This window comes from Dendrobates tinctorius, unplaced genomic scaffold (genome assembly GCF_039654945.1).
Source record: "Dendrobates tinctorius isolate UK_male_01 unplaced genomic scaffold, ASM3965494v1 ptg000165l, whole genome shotgun sequence".
NCBI lineage: Eukaryota > Metazoa > Chordata > Amphibia > Anura > Dendrobatidae > Dendrobates > Dendrobates tinctorius.
In genome coordinates, this window is record NW_027361832.1 from 25,875,379 (window position 1) to 25,896,599 (window position 21,221).

At 47.7% G+C, this 21,221-nt stretch overlaps 1 protein-coding gene across 2 annotated transcripts in view; it reads left to right on the forward strand.

Annotated features, from left to right (window-relative positions):
- Positions 1-21,221, forward strand: part of LOC141053210 (uncharacterized) — an 85,635-nt gene that overhangs the window by 42,390 nt on the left and 22,024 nt on the right. For both annotated transcript variants that reach the window (XM_073550603.1, XM_073550604.1), the window contains exons 6-8: positions 548-732; positions 4,939-5,093; positions 14,430-14,592. In XM_073550603.1, the coding sequence (XP_073406704.1) occupies positions 548-732; positions 4,939-5,093; positions 14,430-14,592 (503 nt within the window). The remainder of the gene's footprint in view (positions 1-547; positions 733-4,938; positions 5,094-14,429; positions 14,593-21,221) is intronic.

The following is a 21,221-nucleotide window of genomic DNA, read 5'->3' on the forward strand; positions in this document are numbered from 1 at the left end:
CCCTTCATGTTTGGTCGGTGAGGTATGAGGAGATCCAAGAGAAGGCCACAGTTGTGATGTCTAGGGATATGTGTGTCTGAATAAAAGAGTGTTCGACTGTGTCGAGGTCAGGTCTAGAAGGGGAACAGAGAAATATCTGACACTTCCTAGATCTTTGGTGACTTTGGGTACAGTGATTTCAGTAGAGTGGTTTGGTAAGAGATCATCCTGAGTTGGATGAAAGGTGAACAGGCAGCTCGGGGTGGACATGTGAAGGGGCTTTGAAACAAGTGGAAGCAATGAGATGATGTGATAACTGGACGAGCAGGACCAGTCAAGGGATGGTCTCCTGAAGATGGGATGGATGGTTGCTTGTTTAAAAGAAGGTTTCCTCTGGGTTTAGTAAAACCTTCAGACCTGTTTTTGTGGAACCATACAAGTTGTGAGTGTATAAAAGGTAAAAGTGTATATTCTTACACTAACGGGCTGCAACACAGGCAGATGGCTCAATATCCAAGGTGTGCAAGTGTCAGGTAAATAAATCTCTGCATTGTTTTTTCTCTTTGAGATGGCAATATGAGGGAGAAGAGTGTCCTGGTGGAGGATGTGACACAGCTAAAGAAGCTGGCAGATGTTTCTGTAGAAGATCTCACACATAAAGAGGAGGAACAGAAGAGCATTCTTCATCAACTGCACAGCACCATTCACAATGTGAAGGAGAAGGACAGAGACCTCCGCCTCCTGCAAACACAAGTAATAATGTCTGCCTCCTTACAGTGGCACAATGATCTATTCTGGGTCAGAGCAGGACAATTCTCAGCACTAACGCAGAGCTAGAGCCTGGGAGGGAGGACACAAGAAATGACACAAAAATCAAACTCAGATTTTTATCAGTATTTTAGAGCCATGTGCACTGACCTCTAGATGATGATTATTATATAAAGAAACTATTACTATGGACTGTAGGTACTTCAGTAGCTCTGATACGTCATCATCGATTTGAGATTCTCTGGTTCTCTAACCTATAGAGATGGTGGTCCCTCCCCCCGGTGGCCGCTGGTGTTACTACATGTTTGGTTAGTCTGAGTCTGTGATGGTGACCACTCCCACCTTCCTATAAAAGGTCACCTGAGGCATCAGCTGGTGATACACTTCCTTTTAGATACCAACCATGGTCAAGACAAGAGCTGGCTGAGTGCAGTGGTGCTTCAGCTGAATGTTGATCTGGTGCCTTACTCTGCTGCTTGGAGCATTGGCAGCAGAGAACGCTAAGTTTTGTTTTTTAGTTGATTTAACCCCGAGGTGTCTGTCTTAGCTTTCCTTTTGTTTAATTTGTTCAGTTCACTTTTTTCCCTGTCTCACCTCCTGGGGAGGGGGTTGGGGGTTTAGTGCAGGGCTAAACAGGAGATAGGGACAGGTCGGTGACTTGAGTCTCACTACCATCAAGTGTATCCCCAAGTTAAGGAAAGTCAGGGCACCACCTTAGCCTGAGAGGCAGTTCAGGGGCCCAGGTTCCTCATCCCGTTTTACCACTACTGCTCTGTGACATGGCCTTTCTTTCACTAAACCACTTTCGAAAAGTGGGAAGAGGGGTAAAAGGGTGCAAGCATTGTGAGCACTGCATAAAATTTTTAACACCTCAAAACTGGGAAAAATCTCATAAAAAAATTTTTCTACTACAATTAAATGATAAGGTTCCTTCTTCAGACATCACAACAGAGGGTGATTATGCAGTTGCAGGAGCGTGAACCCGGATATCCGAGATGTCCAGGTTTCCCATAAAGAAGGCAGCGATGGTTTTACATTTATTATATGGTGTATAAAGTTATGGAAGCAAGTCAGCCCCAGTTACAGGGGAAATCAGCAATTACTTTAAATGTATTTAAATGTTGAAATATCAACCAAGGGTCTTTTACAAACATATGGGGACCACAGAAATAAACTAACAATATTTGATGAAAGAAAAAGCCAGAACAAATGAATAAATTAAAACCAAACTAAGAACGTACTATTAATTTCTTTTACTGGCTCTCTGTAGCCTTACAAAATTTAAAAATATGAAAAACAGAATTTTATCTCCTTACATTTTCCATATTGGCAAAAAAAATAAAATAAAAAAATGCAGCTGTAAAAAAGGCATAAATATTAGGCCCCATGTATCACAGAAAAAAAAAGAGGCAAACATTAGTTGAATTACTAAATGAGAAAAAAATTAGAGCATCTGTCTGCTGTCTGTGGTTCGGGCAGCATGTGTCTGCTGAACGTGGTTCTGGCAGCATGTGTCTCCTGTACATGGTTCGGGCAGCATGTTTCTGCTGTACGTGGTTCGGGCAGCATGTTTCTGCTGTACGTGGTTCGGGCAGCATGTGTCTGCTGTATGTGGTTTGGGCAGCATGTTTCTGCTGTACGTGATTCGGGCAGCATATTTCCGCTGTACATGTTTTGTTCAGCATGTTACCCCTGTCTATGATTTGGGCAGCAGCTGTCTACTGTCTGTGGTTTGAGCAGCATGTTTTCTGCAGTACGTGGTTCGGGCAGCATGTTTTCTGCTGTACGTGGTTTGGGCAGCATGTTTTCTGCTGTACGTGGGGATCCTTGATGAGGATTACGAGCTCACGTATTTTGCCAAAATATCAACTAATACCTCACATTTTTTATGTGTTTTTTGCACTTTATTTTTCGGGGTGCAGTTGGACCCATTTGGTCTTGTAAACTATGGTGCCTGTTCACATGGCATGCATCTTGATACCGCTGGGCAGCCCACCTGATCTAATAGAAGGGTGTAACTAATAGGCTGTTAACCTGGATGCTGTGCATTGCCATAGTGTGAACAGCGCTGCATACAAGTCTTTATTGTGCACTAATATACCAAGCAACTGCCCCCTCCATGGATTGGTAGGATGTGAGCGGTTGTCTCATCGGTATTCTTGCACCTGTGTTGCCGCCATCTTAACTATATGGGTCCACTGCATTTGTGTGGAGGCCTGGGCAGGTAAGCATTTCTGCCTTTCTTGCTGTATTTTTGAATTTTTGGAGGATGTTTAAGTCCTCTTTTTGTGCTATTGCTATTTTGCAGTTAGGTTAGGGACTCGTAAGCGTGGGAATCCTTGATGAGGATTACGAGCTCACGTATTTTGGCCAAAATATCAACTAATACCTCACATTTTGTATGTGTCTATTGCACTTTATTTTTCGGGGTGCAGTTGGGCCCATTTGGTCTTGTAAACTGTGGTGTCTGTTCACATGGGATGCATTTCTGTCTTTCTTGCTGTATTTTTGAATTTTTGGAGGATGTTTAAGTCCTCTTTTTGTGCTATTGTGTTGTTTTGCTGTATGTGGTTTGGGCAGCATGTTTCTGCTGTACGTTGTTCGGGCAGCATGTTTTCTGCAGTATGTGGTTCGGGCAGCATGTTTCTGCTGTATATGGGTTGGGCAGCATGTTTCTACTTTATGTGGTTTGGGCAGCATGTTTCTGCTGTATGTGGTTTGGGCAGCATGTTTCTGCTGTACGTTGTTCGGGCAGCATGTTTTCTGCAGTATGTGGTTCGGGCAGCATGTTTCTGCTGTATATGGTTTGGGCAGCATGTTTCTACTTTATGTGGTTTGGGCAGCATGTTTCTGCTGTATGTGGTTCGGGCAGCATGTTTTTGCTGTATGTGGTTCGGGCAGCATGTTTCTGTTTTATGTGATTCGGGCAGCAAGTTTCTGCTGTACATGGTTTGAGCATGTTTCTGCTGTATGTGGTTCAGGCAGCTTGTTTCTGCTGTATGTGGTTAGGGCAGCATGTTTCTGCTGTACATGGTTTGAGCATGTTTCTGCTGTACGTGGTTCGGGCAGCATGTTTCTGCTTTATGTGGTTCGGGCAGCATGTTTCTGCTGTATGTGGTTTGCGCAACATGTTTCTGCTGTGTGTGGTTCGGGCAGCATGTTTTTGCTGTATGTGGTTCGGGCAGCATGTTTTTGCTGTATGTGGTTCGGGCAGCATGTTTCTGTTTTATGTGATTCGGGCAGCAAGTTTCTGCTGTACATGGTTTGAGCATGTTTCTGCAGTATGTGGTTCAGGCAGCTTGTTTCTGCTGTATGTGGTTAGGGCAGCATGTTTCTGCTGTACATGGTTTGAGCATGTTTCTGCTGTACGTGGTTCGGGCAGCATGTTTCTGCTTTATGTGGTTCGGGCAGCATGTTTCTACTGTATGTGGTTCGAGCAGCATGTTTCTTCTGTACATGGTTTGAGCAAATTCCTGCTGTAAGTGGTTCGGGCAGCATGTTTCTGCTTTATGTGGTTCGGGCAGCTTGTTTCTGCTGTACATGGTTTGAGCATGTTTCTGCTGTACATGGTTTGGGCAGCATGTTTCTGCTTTATGTGGTTCAGGCAGCTTGTTTCTGCTGTATGTGGTTCGGGCAGCATGTTACTGCTGTACATGGTTTGAGCATGTTTCTGCTGTACGTGGTTCGGGCAGCATGTTTCTGCTTTATGTGGTTTGGGCAGCTTGTTTCTGCTGTATGCGGTTCGGGCAGCTTGTTTCTGCTGTATGTGGTTCGGGCAGCATGTTACTGCTGTACATGGTTTGAGCATGTTTCTGCTGTACGTGGTTCAGGCAGCATGTTTCTGCTTTATGTGGTTCGGGCAGCATGTTTCTGCTTTATGTGGTTCGGGCAGCTTGTTTCTGCTGTATGCGGTTCGGGCAGCATCTCTGTGCTGTCAGGTTACCTACAATAGTGTTGCTCTTATCAACAGACACCAAGACCCCCTGCAGTCCCTGCGCCCAGTATATACATGCCACTGCTCGTGTAGCCTCAGCCTATAGATAATGCAAAGACGCTATTGAGGTTATTTTCATTGAATTTCGGTTTTTATTCAAGTACAATAAAAAGAAGCAACATCCTGGTGTGAGTGTGTCAGAGCCATTCCAGGTTCTGTACTGCGGCATTCAGCATTTCCATTATTATGTTTGTCAGCTTCAGGAACAGATAAAGCAGCAGGAATCTGTGGAAGCACAACTGTCGGAGAAGAGCTCAGAATGCCTGTCGTTACGGTCTGCGGTCCATCACCTGGAGGAGCAGTATTTATCCACTGCTCAGTCTGTTCAGGAGCGGATTGTGTCTGAGCTTCGGTATGTATACTGACGGCCCAAATCTCACAGCTATCAATAGATCTGTATCCAGAAGAGTCCAGTGTTGCAGAGCTTGTCTGTATATCAACGTACACGGTACCCACCACCCCTTCATTATAACAGCTGATGCTGACAAAGTAGTGGTGGGCTTAGCTATTGGAATGGGCATCCATTTTTAGGAGTGAAAATTCTGTATAATATCTGCACATGGAACTCTGTTTTTCTGGGTTTCTATAATTTTGTCTGCATTCAACCACCACTAGGGGGAGCTACCTGCATACAGCTAATATTCCAAATCTATGTGTCTTGTCAGCTGCTCCCAGTGTAGGTAGATCACTTTCAGTGCTGGACACTGACAGTTTTGGGCTCCTGTGCAAGAAATGTGCCTGGGTTCCTCCCTGTCCGGCATGCTGTTTGTGATGAGGGCAATCATTATCACCGCCCTGGATAAGATTTGGTTCTGCTGATTCCAGCGCAGTCAGACTTGCAGTCAGGTGACAACTAGTGTCCGCTGTCAGTGAATAGAACACTGCAGACACGGCTGACTCTCTATTTGGCACATGACTGCTAGTGTGCAGAGCGCCTCCTCTTGGTTACGTGATAACTGCGGGAACCGGCAGAGCTCGAGCATGTATATACTGTATTACATTATATGTCTGGTATCTGATAGTAATCTGATAGTATACTACAAATAAAAGTATGGAATAGTGTAGTAAACTGCACTATTCCATACAACAGTATCCTGTAAAAGACGTACTACAGGAAGAGCCTCCACACAGCTCTCCCTATATACAATTTGTGCCCCCACATAGCCTCCTATATACAGTATGTGCACCCAGATAGTTTCTAGATGTACAGCATGAGCTCTCACATAGCGTCCTATATACACTGTGAGCCGTCACCGAGACCTCTATATACAGCAGGAGCCCTCACAGAGCTCCCTATATACAGCAGGGGCCCTCACAAAGCCCTTATATACAACAGGAGCTGACAGAGCCCCCTATATACAGCAGGAGCCCACTCAAAGCCCCCTATATACAGGAGGAGCCCACACAAAACCCCCTATATACAGCAGGGGCCCTCACAAAGCCCTTCTATACAACAGGAGCTGACAGAGCCCCCTATATACAGCAGGAACCCACACAAAGCCCCCTATATACAGGAGGAGCCCTCACAGTCTCCTTTATACAGCATAATTTCGCACATAGCCCCCTATATACAGTATGAGCCCTCACTGATCCCCCTATATACAGCAGGAGCCCACACAAAGCTTCCTATATACAGCAGGAGCCCACACAAAGCTCCCTATATACAGGAGGAGCCCTCACAGTCTCCTATACACAGCATGATTTTGCACATAGCCCCCTATATACAGTACTAGATGGTGGCCCGATTCTAACGCTTCGGGTATTCTAGAATATATATGCAGTTTATTTTTGAAGATTTACTACTAATAATAATAATAATAATATAATAATCTTTATATAGCGCTAATATATTCCGCAGCGCTTTACAGTTTGCAGACATTATCATCACTGTCCCCGATGGGGCTCACAATCTAAATTCCCTATCAGTTTGTCTTTAGAATGTGGGAGGAAACCAGAGTACCCGGAGGAAACCCACGCAAACACGGGGAGAACATACAAACTCCTTGCAGATGTTGTCCTTGATTCGAACCCAGGACCTCAGCGCTGCAAGGCTGCAGCGCTAACCACTGAGCCATATGCATGCTACCCCTCAACCCCCTATCCTGGTATGCATGGTCCACTGACCCCCCAATCCTGGAATGCATTGTCCTCTCACCCCCCAATCCTGGTATGCATGGTCCTCTCACCTCTCTTTCCTGGTAGGCATGGTCTTCTTACTCCCCTTTCGGGGTATGCATGGTCCCCTCACCCCCCAATCCTGGGATGCATGGTCCTCTCACCGCTCTTTCCTGGTATGCATGGTCCTCTTACCCCCCTTTCGGGGTATGCATGGTCCCCTCACCCCCCTTTCTTGGTATGCATGGTCCTCTCACACCCCAATCCTGGCATGTATGCTCACCGTCACCCCCCTTTCCTGGTATGTATGGTCCCCTAACCCCCCAATCCTGGTATGCATGGTATCCTCACCCCCCTTTCCTGGTATGCATGGTCCCCTTACCCCCCTTTCCTGATATGCATGGTCCCCTCACCCCCCAATCCTGGTATGCATGGTCCTCTTACCCCCCTTTTGGGGTATGCATGGTTCCCTCACCCCCCAGTCCTGGTATGCATGGTCTTCTCACCCCCCAATCCTGGTATGCATGGTCCCCTCACCCCCAATCCTGATATGCATGGTCTCCTCACCCCCCATTCCTGGTGTGCATGGTCCCCTCACCCCCCTTTTTTGGTATGCATGGTCCCCTCACCCCCCTTTCGTGGTATGCATGGTCCCCTCACCCCCCAATCCTGGTATGCATGGTCCCCTCAACCCCCTACCCTGGTATGCATGGTCTCCTCACCCCCCAGTCCTGGTATGCATGGTCCCCTCACCCCCCAATCCTGGTATGCATGGTCCCCTCACCCCCCTTTTTGTGTAGCCGCGACCAAACAGCGTTGCGGCCCTCTGTCCACGACCAATCAGCAACGCGGCCCTGTAGCCATGACCAATCACTGCCGCGGCCCTGTACAAAAATAATATTAAAAAATAAAAAAAGTTATTCTCACCTTCCGACGGCCTCCTGTCTTCTTTCCACGCGCACGGCCTCGCGTTCCCAGTAATGCTTTGCGGCTTAGACCGCTGATGACGTCGGTCTTCTTTCTCGCTCTCGCGAGAGTAACGTCGGTCTTCTTTCTCGCTCTCGCGAGAGTGACATCATCAGCAGTCTAAGCCGCAAAGCATTACTGGGAACGCGAGGCCGGGCGCGAGGAAAGAAGACAGGAGGCTGTCAGAAGGTGAGAATAACTTTTTGTTATTTTAATTCTCTTTTTTACAGATTAAGGCCTGCGCCTGCTGCTGATTGGTCGCAGCCGCGCCTGTCGCTGATTGGTTGCGGCCTGGCGGGGGCCTGGCTGCTGCGACTGGTCAATGGCCCGCGATTTCGGTTACAGACAGACACGATAAGGCGTTTATATATATAGATGAGCCCTCGCAGTCTCCTATATCCTATATATAGCAAGAGCCCTCACATGGCCCCTTATATACAGCAGGAGCCCTCACATAGCCTCTTATGTACAGCAGGAGCCCTCACAGAGCCTCAAGAAATACAGCATGATTTCCCATATAGCCCCCTATATACAGTATGAGCCATGACATCATATATCTTCTATATACAGCAGGGGTGGGGAACCTCAGGCCCCAGGGCCATTTACGACCCTCGAGGACCTTTTATCAGGCCCCCGGGCAGATTCTCAGGGACCGCATTCTTGGGCAGGAGCTGTATTTTGACTGCCACAAGCTCATTAATTTCTTCTTGCTCTGTTAGCACACACACGCAGCGTTCACTACTGAACATTGAAGGGCATGCAATGAAAGATTAAGTCATGAATCCAGTGCCAGAGTCAGGATGTACTTTGTGGGTGGAGTCTGTACGGCCCCCGAAGGATGGTATAAATATCCAAATGGCGCTTGGCAGAAAAAAGATTCCCCACCCCTGATATACAGGAACAAATCACACACACACATTAAAAAAAAAACAAAACATACTCCCCTCACTCCCCTTCCCCGGCGCCCTGCTCTGGTCTTTGCTGTGTGCAGTGACATCATCGCGTCTGCTGTCTCCTTCGCACACGTTGTGACTTGTGGAGGGAGTCGGTGGTTCCATCCTCCACCATTATATTCACCACTATTTTGATCCTGAAGATGCAGATGACGGTGATATCTGGATGCAGGTCGGCCTTATGGTGCCCAGGTTTGTTTTATATATGAGCCATATACTAATCTGTGTACTGGGTGTTATGTATTTTACTATGTGCACATATACACAGTGCTATATGCCGTGACTGAGCACTGACCAGGCTGCAGGACCTTTCACGTTATAATGCACAGTACATCTGATGTATAATGAAGGCCGTCCTGGAGTCGGGCTCAGGATCAGACAGTGCAGTCTCTATCTGAGGCTCACGGTGACTTATTGCTGCAGATTGAGTTTACATACAGATTGGGTGACGCTGGAGCCGATGACCCCACTGACCGAGTGACACGATCTGTATGTAAAGCCCCCGTCACACACAGCGAGATCGCTAGCGAGATCGCTGCTGAGTCACAAGTTTTGTGACGCAACAGCGATCTCACCAGCGATATGGCTGTGTGTGACAGGTATCAGCGACCGGCCCCCCTGCCGGGTATTGCTGATCGTTCTGGAAAGCCCTGGACATTTTTTTGATCGTTGGTCTCCCTCCTCTGGCCAGCACGCATCGCTGTGTGTGGCAGGCAGGAGACCAGCGATCAGCGAGCTGGTAACCAAGGTAAACAGTGGGTTTCTAGTCAAAAATCAAATTTTATTATAGTGAACACAACAAGCAAACACTTAGTTTAAAAACAATTAAAATGTCTGAACTCACAGACACACATAGACAAACAAAAACAATGGGTCATGTTAATAGACAGTTAAATACTGTGGGCCCCAGAATTAACCATTTAATCAAATAACAAATATCTACTGAATTTCAATATCTGGGATCTAACACCACAGGTTAACAATCACAATTTTATTCATTGTCATAATATCATGGTGTTAATACAAATATGCCAGAATATCTACATATCAAGTCCTATAGGGAAACACTGTGATTACACACTGACTTTGAGAAAGACACTTCATAGTGTCGATACGCGTGGGTTTGGGGGTCCCGTACAATTTAACCATTGGTCTGCTTGTCCTCAGAAACCAGGTGATATCATGTTAGGGAAAGGGACTATGTTGTCCCTATTTTCTTGTATTTGATTTAGTGGTAACATGTTGAGAATTTGATGCATACACATGGCATTTATTTTGCCTGTGTATCCCTTATGCAATCACAGTGTTTCCCTATAGGACTTGATATGTAGATATTCTGGCATATTTGTATTAACACCATGATATTATGACAATTAATAAGATTGGGATTGTTAACCTGTGGTGTTAGATCCCAGATATTGAAATTCAGTAGATATTTGTTATTTGATTAAATGGTTAATTCTGGGGCCCACAGTATTTAACTGTCTATTAACATGACCCATTGTTTTTGTTTGTCTATGTGTGTCTGTGAGTTCAGACATTTTAATTGTTTTTAAACTAAGTGTTTGCTTGTTGTGTTCACTATAATAAAATTTGATTTTTGACTATATTAGTGTATGGTGATCCCTATTTGTGTGCATATACTTTTCTCTTAATTTGTTACTGTGTTAATTTATTTATATGCACTAGGTGATCCCACCTGAGTATATATTGTGGATGGTGCCCATTTATCCCTTTTAGTCTGGTATCTAGGTACACTGCGGGTAACTAAGCGACGCCCTCACTTGTTACCCGCGTCGTCGCTGGTCCTGATCGCTGGTGAGATCTGCCTGTTTGGCAGCTCACCAGCGATCATGTAGCGACACACCAGCGATCCTGACAAGGTCATATCGTTGTCGGGTCACTGGTGCGTCACTATGTGTGACGGGGGGGCCTAAGTGTAAGGCTATGTGCATATGCTGCAGTTTTTGCTGCGGACTGCAGCAGTTCTGCAGGCAGTGTACAGTAGCATGTAAATCTATGTGATTTACAATTTTCTGTGCACCTGCTGCGGATTTTTAACTGCGGAAAAGCTGCGGTTTTGAATCCTCAGAAAGAAATGACATGTCAATTCTTTTCTGCGGATTCTGCTGCGGTTTACCATCTCCTCCATTGTAGAGGTGATAAACCGCAGGCCAATCCGCAGGTGAAACTGCAGGTCATTTTACCTGCGGTTCCGCAGATAAAAAATCCGCAGACCAATCCGCAGCGTGTGCACATAGCCTAAGATGGTGCAATAAATCTCACAGTACAGATAGAGCCTCCACAGAAAGCAGATAAGATACTAGGAATCGGATCAAGCTGTTACCTCCTGCCCCGGCCCCCTGGCTCTGCTGACCTCATCTCTCCTCTCCGCGCAGGTGACGTCAGATCAGCAGACACACAACCTGCAGTGTCTGCACTATGAGGATGCCAGCCGGCACTTGTACTCATCTAAGTGCCGGCGCCGATCTACTGAAGCAGCCGAAAGCCGGGCCCCGGCAGTACGCCCCTGCCTGCAAGGGCCCCCCTCCACCTCCGGGCCTTGTGCAGCTGCACCGGTTGATCTGGCGGCAGGTCCGCCCCTGATCACATTAAAGGTCATTGTTGGCAGATTGTTGTCACGGCTATAGTGCACATGACCGCTGTGGTCAATCACTGGGCTCACCAGCCTGTGCCCTCTACAGAAAGGCAGAGCTGATGGGACTCATGATTGGCTGCAGCAGTCACGTGCGTGGTACTCATCACGTCACCACTGCAGCCTGTCAAAATAGAGAGGGAGCAGCAGCAGAAAAGCATCAGTGGAGCAGGAGAAGGTGAGAACTGAGATTATTATTCCTAACACTAGGAAACCAATAAGGCATTTAAAAATGATATATGGAAAACCCCTTTAAGGATTAGTTGGGAAAGCAGAGCCTTGCGCCCTGCCCAAATGGCTTTTATTATAAAGAAACCATTCTAACATAAATTGTGTAGTATATACCCCTGCAATGTAGTACGGGGGGCATAAATAGCAGCAAAGTGAATGAGATCCCCCCCCCCCCCCCCGCAGTTTAGTAAGGGCCTATTTACATAGAGCAGTTTCCCCCTGGGGCTGATAAACGACTGACAATGACTTCCCCATTCTCACGGTAATGCTTCTGTTTACACCTAACAGTGCGCTGTGGCCATTAGCAGACTTGTCCTCACTTATGTGGACTCCATGCAGGATTTTTCAGGTTACTCATTGCTCACAGGACAACTTGCCTGCATCAGTGCGCTGGTAACTAACGTACACATCGGGTTTCTAAGGGACGCACGTCCCTTGGATACCCGATGTGTACGTTAGTTACCAGCTGATCGCTGGTCTCCCGCCTGTAACATGCAGTGATGCGTGCTGGCCAGCGGGAGACCAGCGACCAAAGAAAAGTCCAGGGCTTTCCTACAGCGATCAGTGATACCGGCAGGGGGGCCGGTCACTGATCGCTGTCACACACAGCGATCTCGCTGGTGAGATCGCTGTTGTGTCACAAAACTTGTGACTCAGCAGCGATCTCGCTAGCGAGATCGCTATGTGTGACGGGGCCCTAAGTCTTCACAAGGTTGGCACACACTGTTGGTGGTATGTTGGCCCATTCCTCCATGCAGATCTCCTCTAGAGCAGTGATGTTTTGGGCCTATCGCTTGGCAACATGTACTTTCAAATCCCTCCAAAGCTTTTCTATGGGGTTGAGATCTGGAGACTGGCTAGGCCACTCCATGACCTTCATATGATTCGTACTAAGCCACTCTGTTGCCCTGGAGGTGTGCTTGGGATCATTATCATGCTGAAAGACCTATCTACGTTTCATCTTCAATGCCCTTGCTGATGGAAGGAGGTTTGCAATCAAAATCTCACGATACATGGCCCCAATCATTCTTTCATGTACACAGATTTGTCGCCTTGGTCCCTTTGCAGTGAAACATCCCCAAAGCATGATGTTGCCACCCCCATGCTTCACAGTAGGTATGGTGTTCTTTGGATGCAACTCAGCATTCTGTCTCCTCCAAATACGTCAAGTTTCGTTTCTACCAAACAGTTCTACTTTGGTTTCATCAGACCATATGACATTCTCCCAATACTCTTCTGGATAATCCAAATGCTCTCTAGCAAGCTACAGACGGGCCCGGACATTTACTGGCTTAAGCAGGGGGACACGTCTGGCACTGCAGGATCTGAGTCCCTGGCGGCATAGTGTGTTACTAATGGTAGCCTTTGTTACGGTGGTCCCAGCTCTGCAGGTCATTCACTAGGTCCCCCCGTGTGGTTTTGGGATTTTTGCTCATTGTTCTTGTGATCATTTTGACCCCACGGGGTGAGAACATGCGTGGAGCCCCAGATCGAGGGAGATTCAGTTGTCTTGTATGTCTTCCATTTTCTTATTATTGCTCCCACAGTTGATTTCATCACACCAAGCTGCTTGCCTATTGCAGATTCAGTCTTCCCAGCCTGGTGCAGGGCGACAATTTTGTTTCTGGTGTGCTTCGATAGCTCTTTGGTCTTCATCATAGTGAAGTTTGGAGTGTGACTGTTTGGGGTTGTTGACAGGTGTCTTTTATACTGATAACAAGCTCAAACAGGTGCCATTACTACAGGTAATGAGTGGAGGACAGAGGAGCCTCTTAAAGAAGTTACAGGTCTGTGAGAGACCGAAATCTTGCATGTTCTAGGTGACCAAATACTTATTTTCCACCATAATTTGCAAAATAAATCTTGCCAAATCAGGCAAGGTGATTTTCTGGATTTGTTTTCTCATTTTGACTCTTATAGTTGTGGTATACCTATCAATTACAGGCCTCTCATCTTTTTAAGTGGGAGAACTTGCACAATTGGTGGCTGACTAAATACTTTTTTTCCCCACTGTAGTGAGCATGTTTGGATGCTAACCGAGTGTCGACGACATGTTCGAAAAATGTGTTCGTATCCCCACGACTGCATGTCTCGTGGCTGTTAGACTGCAGGGATCACCTGTTTGTTAGGTAATCCCTGCATGTGATGTGGCTGTTGAACAGCCATGAGATATGCAGGAACGAAGGCTCGATCACATTTTTGGATCATGCTGACGACACTCGGTTAGCACCCGAGCATGCTCAGATAACACCTTATCCGAACACATTCGCTCATCACTATTGTTTATATTGTTCAGCAGTGGTTATTTATTATGTATCCACAGGACCCCCAACTGTGGGGAGGTCCCGAATCCCACGTTCCTCTTCCCTGTATGACTCCCATTGACTGTGACTGGAGTCCCATCACCTTTACTCAACCATTCATACCCATAGCAGTTTTGATCAGTTTTGAAAAAGTTGTAAAATGCTGTACATTGATTTAAGAAATATTGTTTTTTTTGCCCAAAATACGAGTGTACGTGCTTTTCATTGGAGAAGTGGCACCATGCCGCGCTTTAGGAAAGGGTCGTAGTGCTACCACCAGGCACCGTGTCTTTGTTCCCATAGTAGGCCGAGGGTTGCAGCAGTCGGTTACGACTCAGAAAACCCTTGTAATATCATAAACTTATATTATAGATAAACAGTTTTGTGCAGAATGCTCTTCCTAGGTTTCTGTTACCCCGTGCCAGGGATTGTTGTCATTGACTAAAATGATATGTTTTTTACAGCAAAGAGGCAGAAAAGTTACGAACTCAGTTGACAGAAAGGCGACTTACAGCAGATGAAGATAAATACCTACGGAACAAAATGATGGAGGACTGCGCACATCTTACCAAAGGAAATGGCCACTTGCAATCTAGAGTTCTGGAAGCTAAAAAACAACTTGAAGAGGTAAGAAAAAAAGTTTTCAAATACATTTGCTAGAATTCGGTACAGAGATGTTTTCATTTTTGAAGCGTGAATGTTATAATGAGTTGTAATCTCTGCGTCTATACGCCGGGGCTTCCAGATTAGTGCTGGCTGTGACCAGGGGTGGATTAAGGGTAGCCAGGGCCCTGGGCTGTTCAGACTCTGTGGGCCCCCCGGTCATGTGACAGGGTCATGTGAAGGGTCGGGAAGTCACTAGTTTTCATGACGCATGCTGTGCGTCAAGGAGCGGGAAGGGGTTACATTTTGAGGTAAAAAACTCAGAAAATACACGTGTGCACGAGGCCTTACAAATACTCAGGTGAAAAACACCAAATACTCAGCGTGTCCATGAGGCCTTACAAATACTGAGGTAAAAAACACCAAATACTCAGCGTGTCCATGAGGTCTTACAAATACTGAGTGAAAAACTCACCAAATACTAAGTGTGTGCACGAGGCCTTATAAATACTGAGGTAAAAACTCACCAAATACTCAGCGTGGGCACGAGGCCTTATAAATACTGAGGTAAAAACTCACCAAATACTCAGCGTGTGCACGAGGCCTTACAAATACTGGAAGGCTTCCACCCAACATCTAGTCCTGACTCACCTGTACCTAACATAGAAACCAGCTAATAGTCTGCAATCACCTGCTGACCTGGACCCATGACCTGTCAGACAAGTTACTTCACATGAGTCACACAGAGGCTTCTGCCTCATGAACTTCCCCAGATAGAAGAAGCAGCCTCCTGTGTGCAGCTTGTGGCCGGATACACAGGAAGAGACGCTCCTCGTCACAGGCTGTGCCCAACATGGCAGCAGAAGGGTTAACGCCACAGACAAGTCGCCGTCTCCTCACACACTGGACACGACGCTGCATCTGGCAACGAACAAGTGCACATTGCGCAATATTAGTCATGTCCCAGATGTTCAGCATGTGGAGGACCAAGGGGGGACAAAAAAGACCCCAGGATTGGAACAGGAGCATGGGAAAGTGGACAGCGGTCGGAGTGGCAGGGTTTATATAGGCGTCGGAGTAATATATATATATATATATATATATATATATACATACACACACACACACATATTCCTACATGCGAGCAGCGCACACATGCACAATGCTCAGGTTGTATAACTTTCAACTGTTCAAAACATTTCTCTGAGTAGGCCAAGAAAGAAACGTGGCAGGAATAAAGTACACCTCATAGTAACTTATGTGTGAGGCAGAGGTGACAAGACCCGCCATCTCGTGCCCACCTTACTAGAGGTGCACACTGCCCACATATAACAAAGTTGATGGAAACAGACGACTTCCACTATGATGATTGGTTACCGGCCGCCCGACCACACCCATTTCACAACTAGTCACACTCATGTCCACGCCACAATCACTCCCATTTAGCACTGCTGATCACACTGACTGGCATTATGGGCACTGTGGCTGGCATTGTGGGCACAGTGGCTGGTACTGGGGGCCCAGTGGCTGGTACTGAGGAAAAGAAAGAACAGAGAGAGAGAAAAAAGAAAACAGAGAGAGAAAGAAAGAAAGAGAGAAATATAGAGAGAAAACGAAAGAACAAAGAAAGAAAGAGGGGAAAGAACAGAGGGGGAAAAGAAAGAGGGGACAGAAAAAAGAACAAAGAGAGAGAGAGAAAAAGAAAGGGGAAAGAACAGAGAGGGAGAGAGAAAGAAAGAGGGGGAAAGAAAATGGCAAGAAAGAAAGAAAGAAAGAAAAAGAAAAAAGAGAAAGAAAGTACAGAGAGAAAGAAAGAACAGAGCGAAAGACAGGAAGAACAGAGAGAGAGAAAGATTAGAGAGAGAACGAAAGAGGGGAAAGAAAGAACAGAGAGCAAGAGACAGAAAGAACAGAGAGAGAAAGAAACAGAGAGAAAGAAAGAAAAATTATACAAAGATACCATACCAGTCTGGCTCACATTGTAGTGCCCACCTGAGCCTCCTGGTGCAGAACATATCATGATCCACTCACATGGCCGACATCCCCGAGTCCAAGGCGATCCCGCTGTCCGCGTTGTCGGAGGAGGACACGGTGATGGATCTGTAGCATTCCCTGAAGTGCCTCCATGGTTCCGTCACAATCTCCTTCCGAAATTACCTCATTTACGGTCAGCTTCCAGCATGTCACTTCTGATGGAACGTCACGTGTGAGTTTTCAAGTGCCCCTCGGTGCTCCGCCGTGTACTCCTATGTCCGTGGGAAAAGTCAGCTTCCGGTCGGGGCAGTGGCTCAGACTGTCAAAATCTGGAACGGTTTGGAAGTATGAATGCTCCCAATCATACACCTTGCATATGCATGGCTCCGCACACCTCATACACACATGGTTCCGCTTTGTATGCCTCGTACACACACGGCTCCACTCAGTACACACATGGCTCTGCTCTGTAAACCTCGTACACGTGCGGCTCCGCTCCGTACACCTTGCACACGAGCGGCTTCGCTCCATACACCTCGCACACACGGCTTCACTCAGTTCACACATGGCTCTGCTCCGCAAACCTCGTACACACGCAGCCACACTCTGTAAATCTTGTACACATGCAGCTTTTCTCCATACACCTCATACACACGCGGCTTCGCTCCGCTTCATAAACACACAACTCAGCTCCGTACACTTTGTACACACACGGCTCCGCTCCGTACACCTCGTACACACACCCGGCTCCACTCCGTACACCTTGTAAATGCGCGGCTCCGCTCCGTACACCTCGTGCAAATGCATCTGCGCTCCGTACACCTCGTACACATGCCTATGCGCTCCGTACACCTCGTACACACGCGGCTCCGCTCCGTACACCTCGTACACACACGGCTCCGCTCCGTACACCTCGTACACACGCGGCTCCGCTCCGTACACCTCGTACACACGCGGCTCCGCTCCGTACACGTCCTACACACGCGGCTCCGCTCCGTACACGTCCTACACACGCGGCTCCGCTCCGTACACGTCCTACACACGCGGCTCTGCTCCGTACACGTCCTACACACGCGGCTCCGCTCCGTACACTCCCTACACACGCGGCTCCGCTCCGCACACGTCCTACACACGCGGCTCCACTCAGTACACCTCGTACACACGCGTCTCCGCTCCGTACACCTCGTACACACGCGTCTGCGCTGCGTACACCTCGTGTTATGATTGAGTCACCGTAGGAGGCAAAAACAGAAATGCTAGCTATGTCCAGAAAACCAGTGAGGTTGGCAGCTATCGGATTGCAGACCCCTGATCGTATCACAACAACTAACAGTAGCCGTGGGGGGTTCCTACGATGCCCTAGACCCCTCGATCACAGCCGGAGAATTAAATAGGCCTAAAGAAAGAAACGGGAAATCTAAACTGCCCCAGAGCAGACCCCAAAGCAATAGGCAGCCCCCAACAAATAATGACGGTGAAGCAAGATGAAAACACTAACACAGACAGAAAGATAGACTGAGCAAAGACGGGACCCAAACTACCTAGATAGGAAAGGACAGGAAGGATGCTGTCTGCAATCCGTGAAAAACCCTATGAAAAAAAGATCCAACAGACTGACAGTGAAAAAGGCCCTGAAGACGCTAGGCTTCAAAAAAGCTATGTCAGTACTCAGGAATATTCTGAAAACAGAGCAACCGGCAAAAGGAGATTCAGCTCATCCCAGCAGAGAATGGCAGAATCCAGAAAAGCAAGGAAAACAAACACAAAACATAAATGCAAACAGGCAAAGCAGAAACTTAGCTTTAGGGAAGCAGGAATCAGACTGGTGTCCTAGAAGTTCCACAGAGAAATCACCCGCAGGGCAGAAGGGCGTCGGCAGCCTTATATCCAGTCAGTGACTCCACTCAGCCAGTCATTCTCATTAGACTCAGGTGCCTGATAATCAGGCTCATTACCTTCCTTTACCAGAATAGGGAGTTCACCAGACCTCAGTGACGAAGGGGAAAATGAACTCACAACAACCTCGTACACATGTGTCTGCGCTCCGTACACACGCGTCTGCGCTCCGTACACCTCGTACACATGCGGCTCCGCTCCGTACACCTCGTACACACGCGGCTCCGCTCCGTACACCTCGTGCACACTCGGCTCCGCTCCGTACACCTCGTACACACGCGGCTCCGCTCCGTGCACGTCCTACACACGCGGCTCCGCTCCGTGCACGTCCTACACACGCGGCTCCGCTCCGTACACGTCCTACACACGCGGCTCCGCTCCGTACACGTCCTACACACGCGGCTCCGCTCCGTACACGTCCTACACACGCGGCTCCGCTCCATACACCTCGTACACACGCGGCTCCGCTCCGTACACCTCGTTCACACGTGTCTCCGCTCCGCACACCTCGTACACACGCGGCTCCACTCCGTACACCTCGTACCCACACGCAGCTGCATCCACCCTGTAAACCCCTCCTGACCCCACACATACTTCCCTCATTCAGCACGATGACAACCAGCACAGCAGAGTCCTGCATACGTACATCGAGGGCTGTGCGGCATGCGCACAGGACATGTGATGAGGTCACAGGAGGGAGGAGTCAGGAGTTACATGATCAGGGGCCTCAGACTGAGATGCTTGATCATGTGACCCCTGACTCCTCCCCTCCTGTGACCTCATCACAGGTCTTGTGCGCACAGAGCAGAGACTTATCAGTGAGGGGCTACGGTGGCCAGTGGCGGATTATAATGGGGCAATTTACCCTGGGCTGGTGGGCCCCCCCACACCACTGGGCCCTGGGCTGCCGCCCATATTGACTTCATTATAATCCGCCACTGGCTGTGACCACTTATATTTCTAGTTACGCAGGAATGCCAGCAATAGGTAAAACTGCTGAATTATGTGACAAAGTAACTGGCAAAGTTAGCTTCAGTGATTTGAAACCCAGAAGTTTCCTCCAGCATACTATGTGTTGAGAGTGGTTAATCTGCCATCTTAAGGGCTGGGTTTTTGTGGACAACCATAGAGCAGGTGGGAGATTGTCCACCTTATCTCCACCCTAGGGTGGTCTGGGGTCTAAATAGTCAGCCTCCAGAGACATTCAGTGTTCAGCGGGTCTGGAGCCCGCAGCTCCAGAGAAGTAGTTTTGTTACACTGTACTGAACCTGGCTGTTATATCCGGAGCAGGCGGATCCCAGCAGCTGCTGCGACTGTATACCGTCGATGCAGGAACTGGCCTTGGGTCTCCTGAGCAGAATGCAACAGTTTCATATATGAGACTGTGACATGTACACTTAAAGTGGGTTTACCCTTTGGAAGAGTCATCATTATTTTATAGATGCCCGAGTGATCTGCTGTTTGGAGAGGCTGCGGCACTCTTGTTCCTTTCTTTTCAGGGTGTGTGCACACGCTGCGGATTCTGCTGTGGTTCCGCAGCGGATTTGGCCGCAGCGGATTTGGCCGCTGCGGATCCGCAGCAGTTTTTGCTGCGGTGTACAGTACCATAATATCATATGGATATTAAAAACCGCAGTGCAGATGGTGCGGATTTTTCCGCGCGGTTTTCCTGCGGTTTCTAAACCGCAGAAAGAATTGACATGTTAATTCTTTCTGCGGATTCCGCTGCGGTTTGCCATCTCCTCCATTGTGGAGATGAAAAACCGCAGGGCAAAACCGCAGGCTAATCCGCAGGTAAAACCGCAGGTCTTTTGACCTGCAGATTTACCTGCGGATTTTACAAAATCTGCGCGGCCAAATCCGCACCCCAATCTGCAGCTTGTGCACATAAAGGCTGCAGGGTCTTCATACAGCGAGCTGATCCGAGGGGGGTACAGAGAGTCGGACCCCCACTGATCTAATATTGATGGCTTTTGCCAAGGATATGCAATTACTTTTTAAAGGTTGGATAACTGCTTTAATTGATGTGTCTCTATCTATTACAATCAGTATGGCTCCTTACTCTCGGCTATGGTATGATGGGGCCTGACCACTATGACGAAATGATAGAGATCACGACAAGGTTGGATGATCCACAGGATTCTGCCTCCCTAATCTCCAGCCATAATATAACCTTGTCTCTGCCCATCTTGGCCACATGCACTTAAACGGGTGCTCACTGAGGTGCATGACGTCACTATGACATCACCATGACATCACTGATAAGATATCTGCCAATCAGCATTAGACCGGAGCTAGCAGACCCGGCGGTGCAGAGAGACAGATATCTGAGCTGAGGAACCTGTAGTAAATCCCAGGTAGAAGACCCCACAATGTGTTTAGTTTTTAAATAATCCATTGTGACAGATTGTAACCCACTCATGTATAACAGGTCTGACAAGGTATTTTCAAGTTTGACTAGAACAGTAGATAACAATATTCAGCCCATCATGGCAATGAAAACAGGACAGGAAGGATCCGTGATGGTGGTGTGAACAGAGCCCCATTGTACTTCATACCACAAATACAGAGAAGCCTGCCCACCACAAATAGTGTTCACTCCCGTTGGGTCAGATATTTTCTGCTGTTTGCCAAAATTCTTACATCCACTTTAGTTATCTTATCCAGGGTTAAATTGGCTGTAGACGTGCTAATTTACTCCCTTCCCCCCCACAGATTGTTTTGGGCTCCATACAACATGAGGACAATCGTCCTAAGGGCATACTAAAGTCTCTCCTACCTCC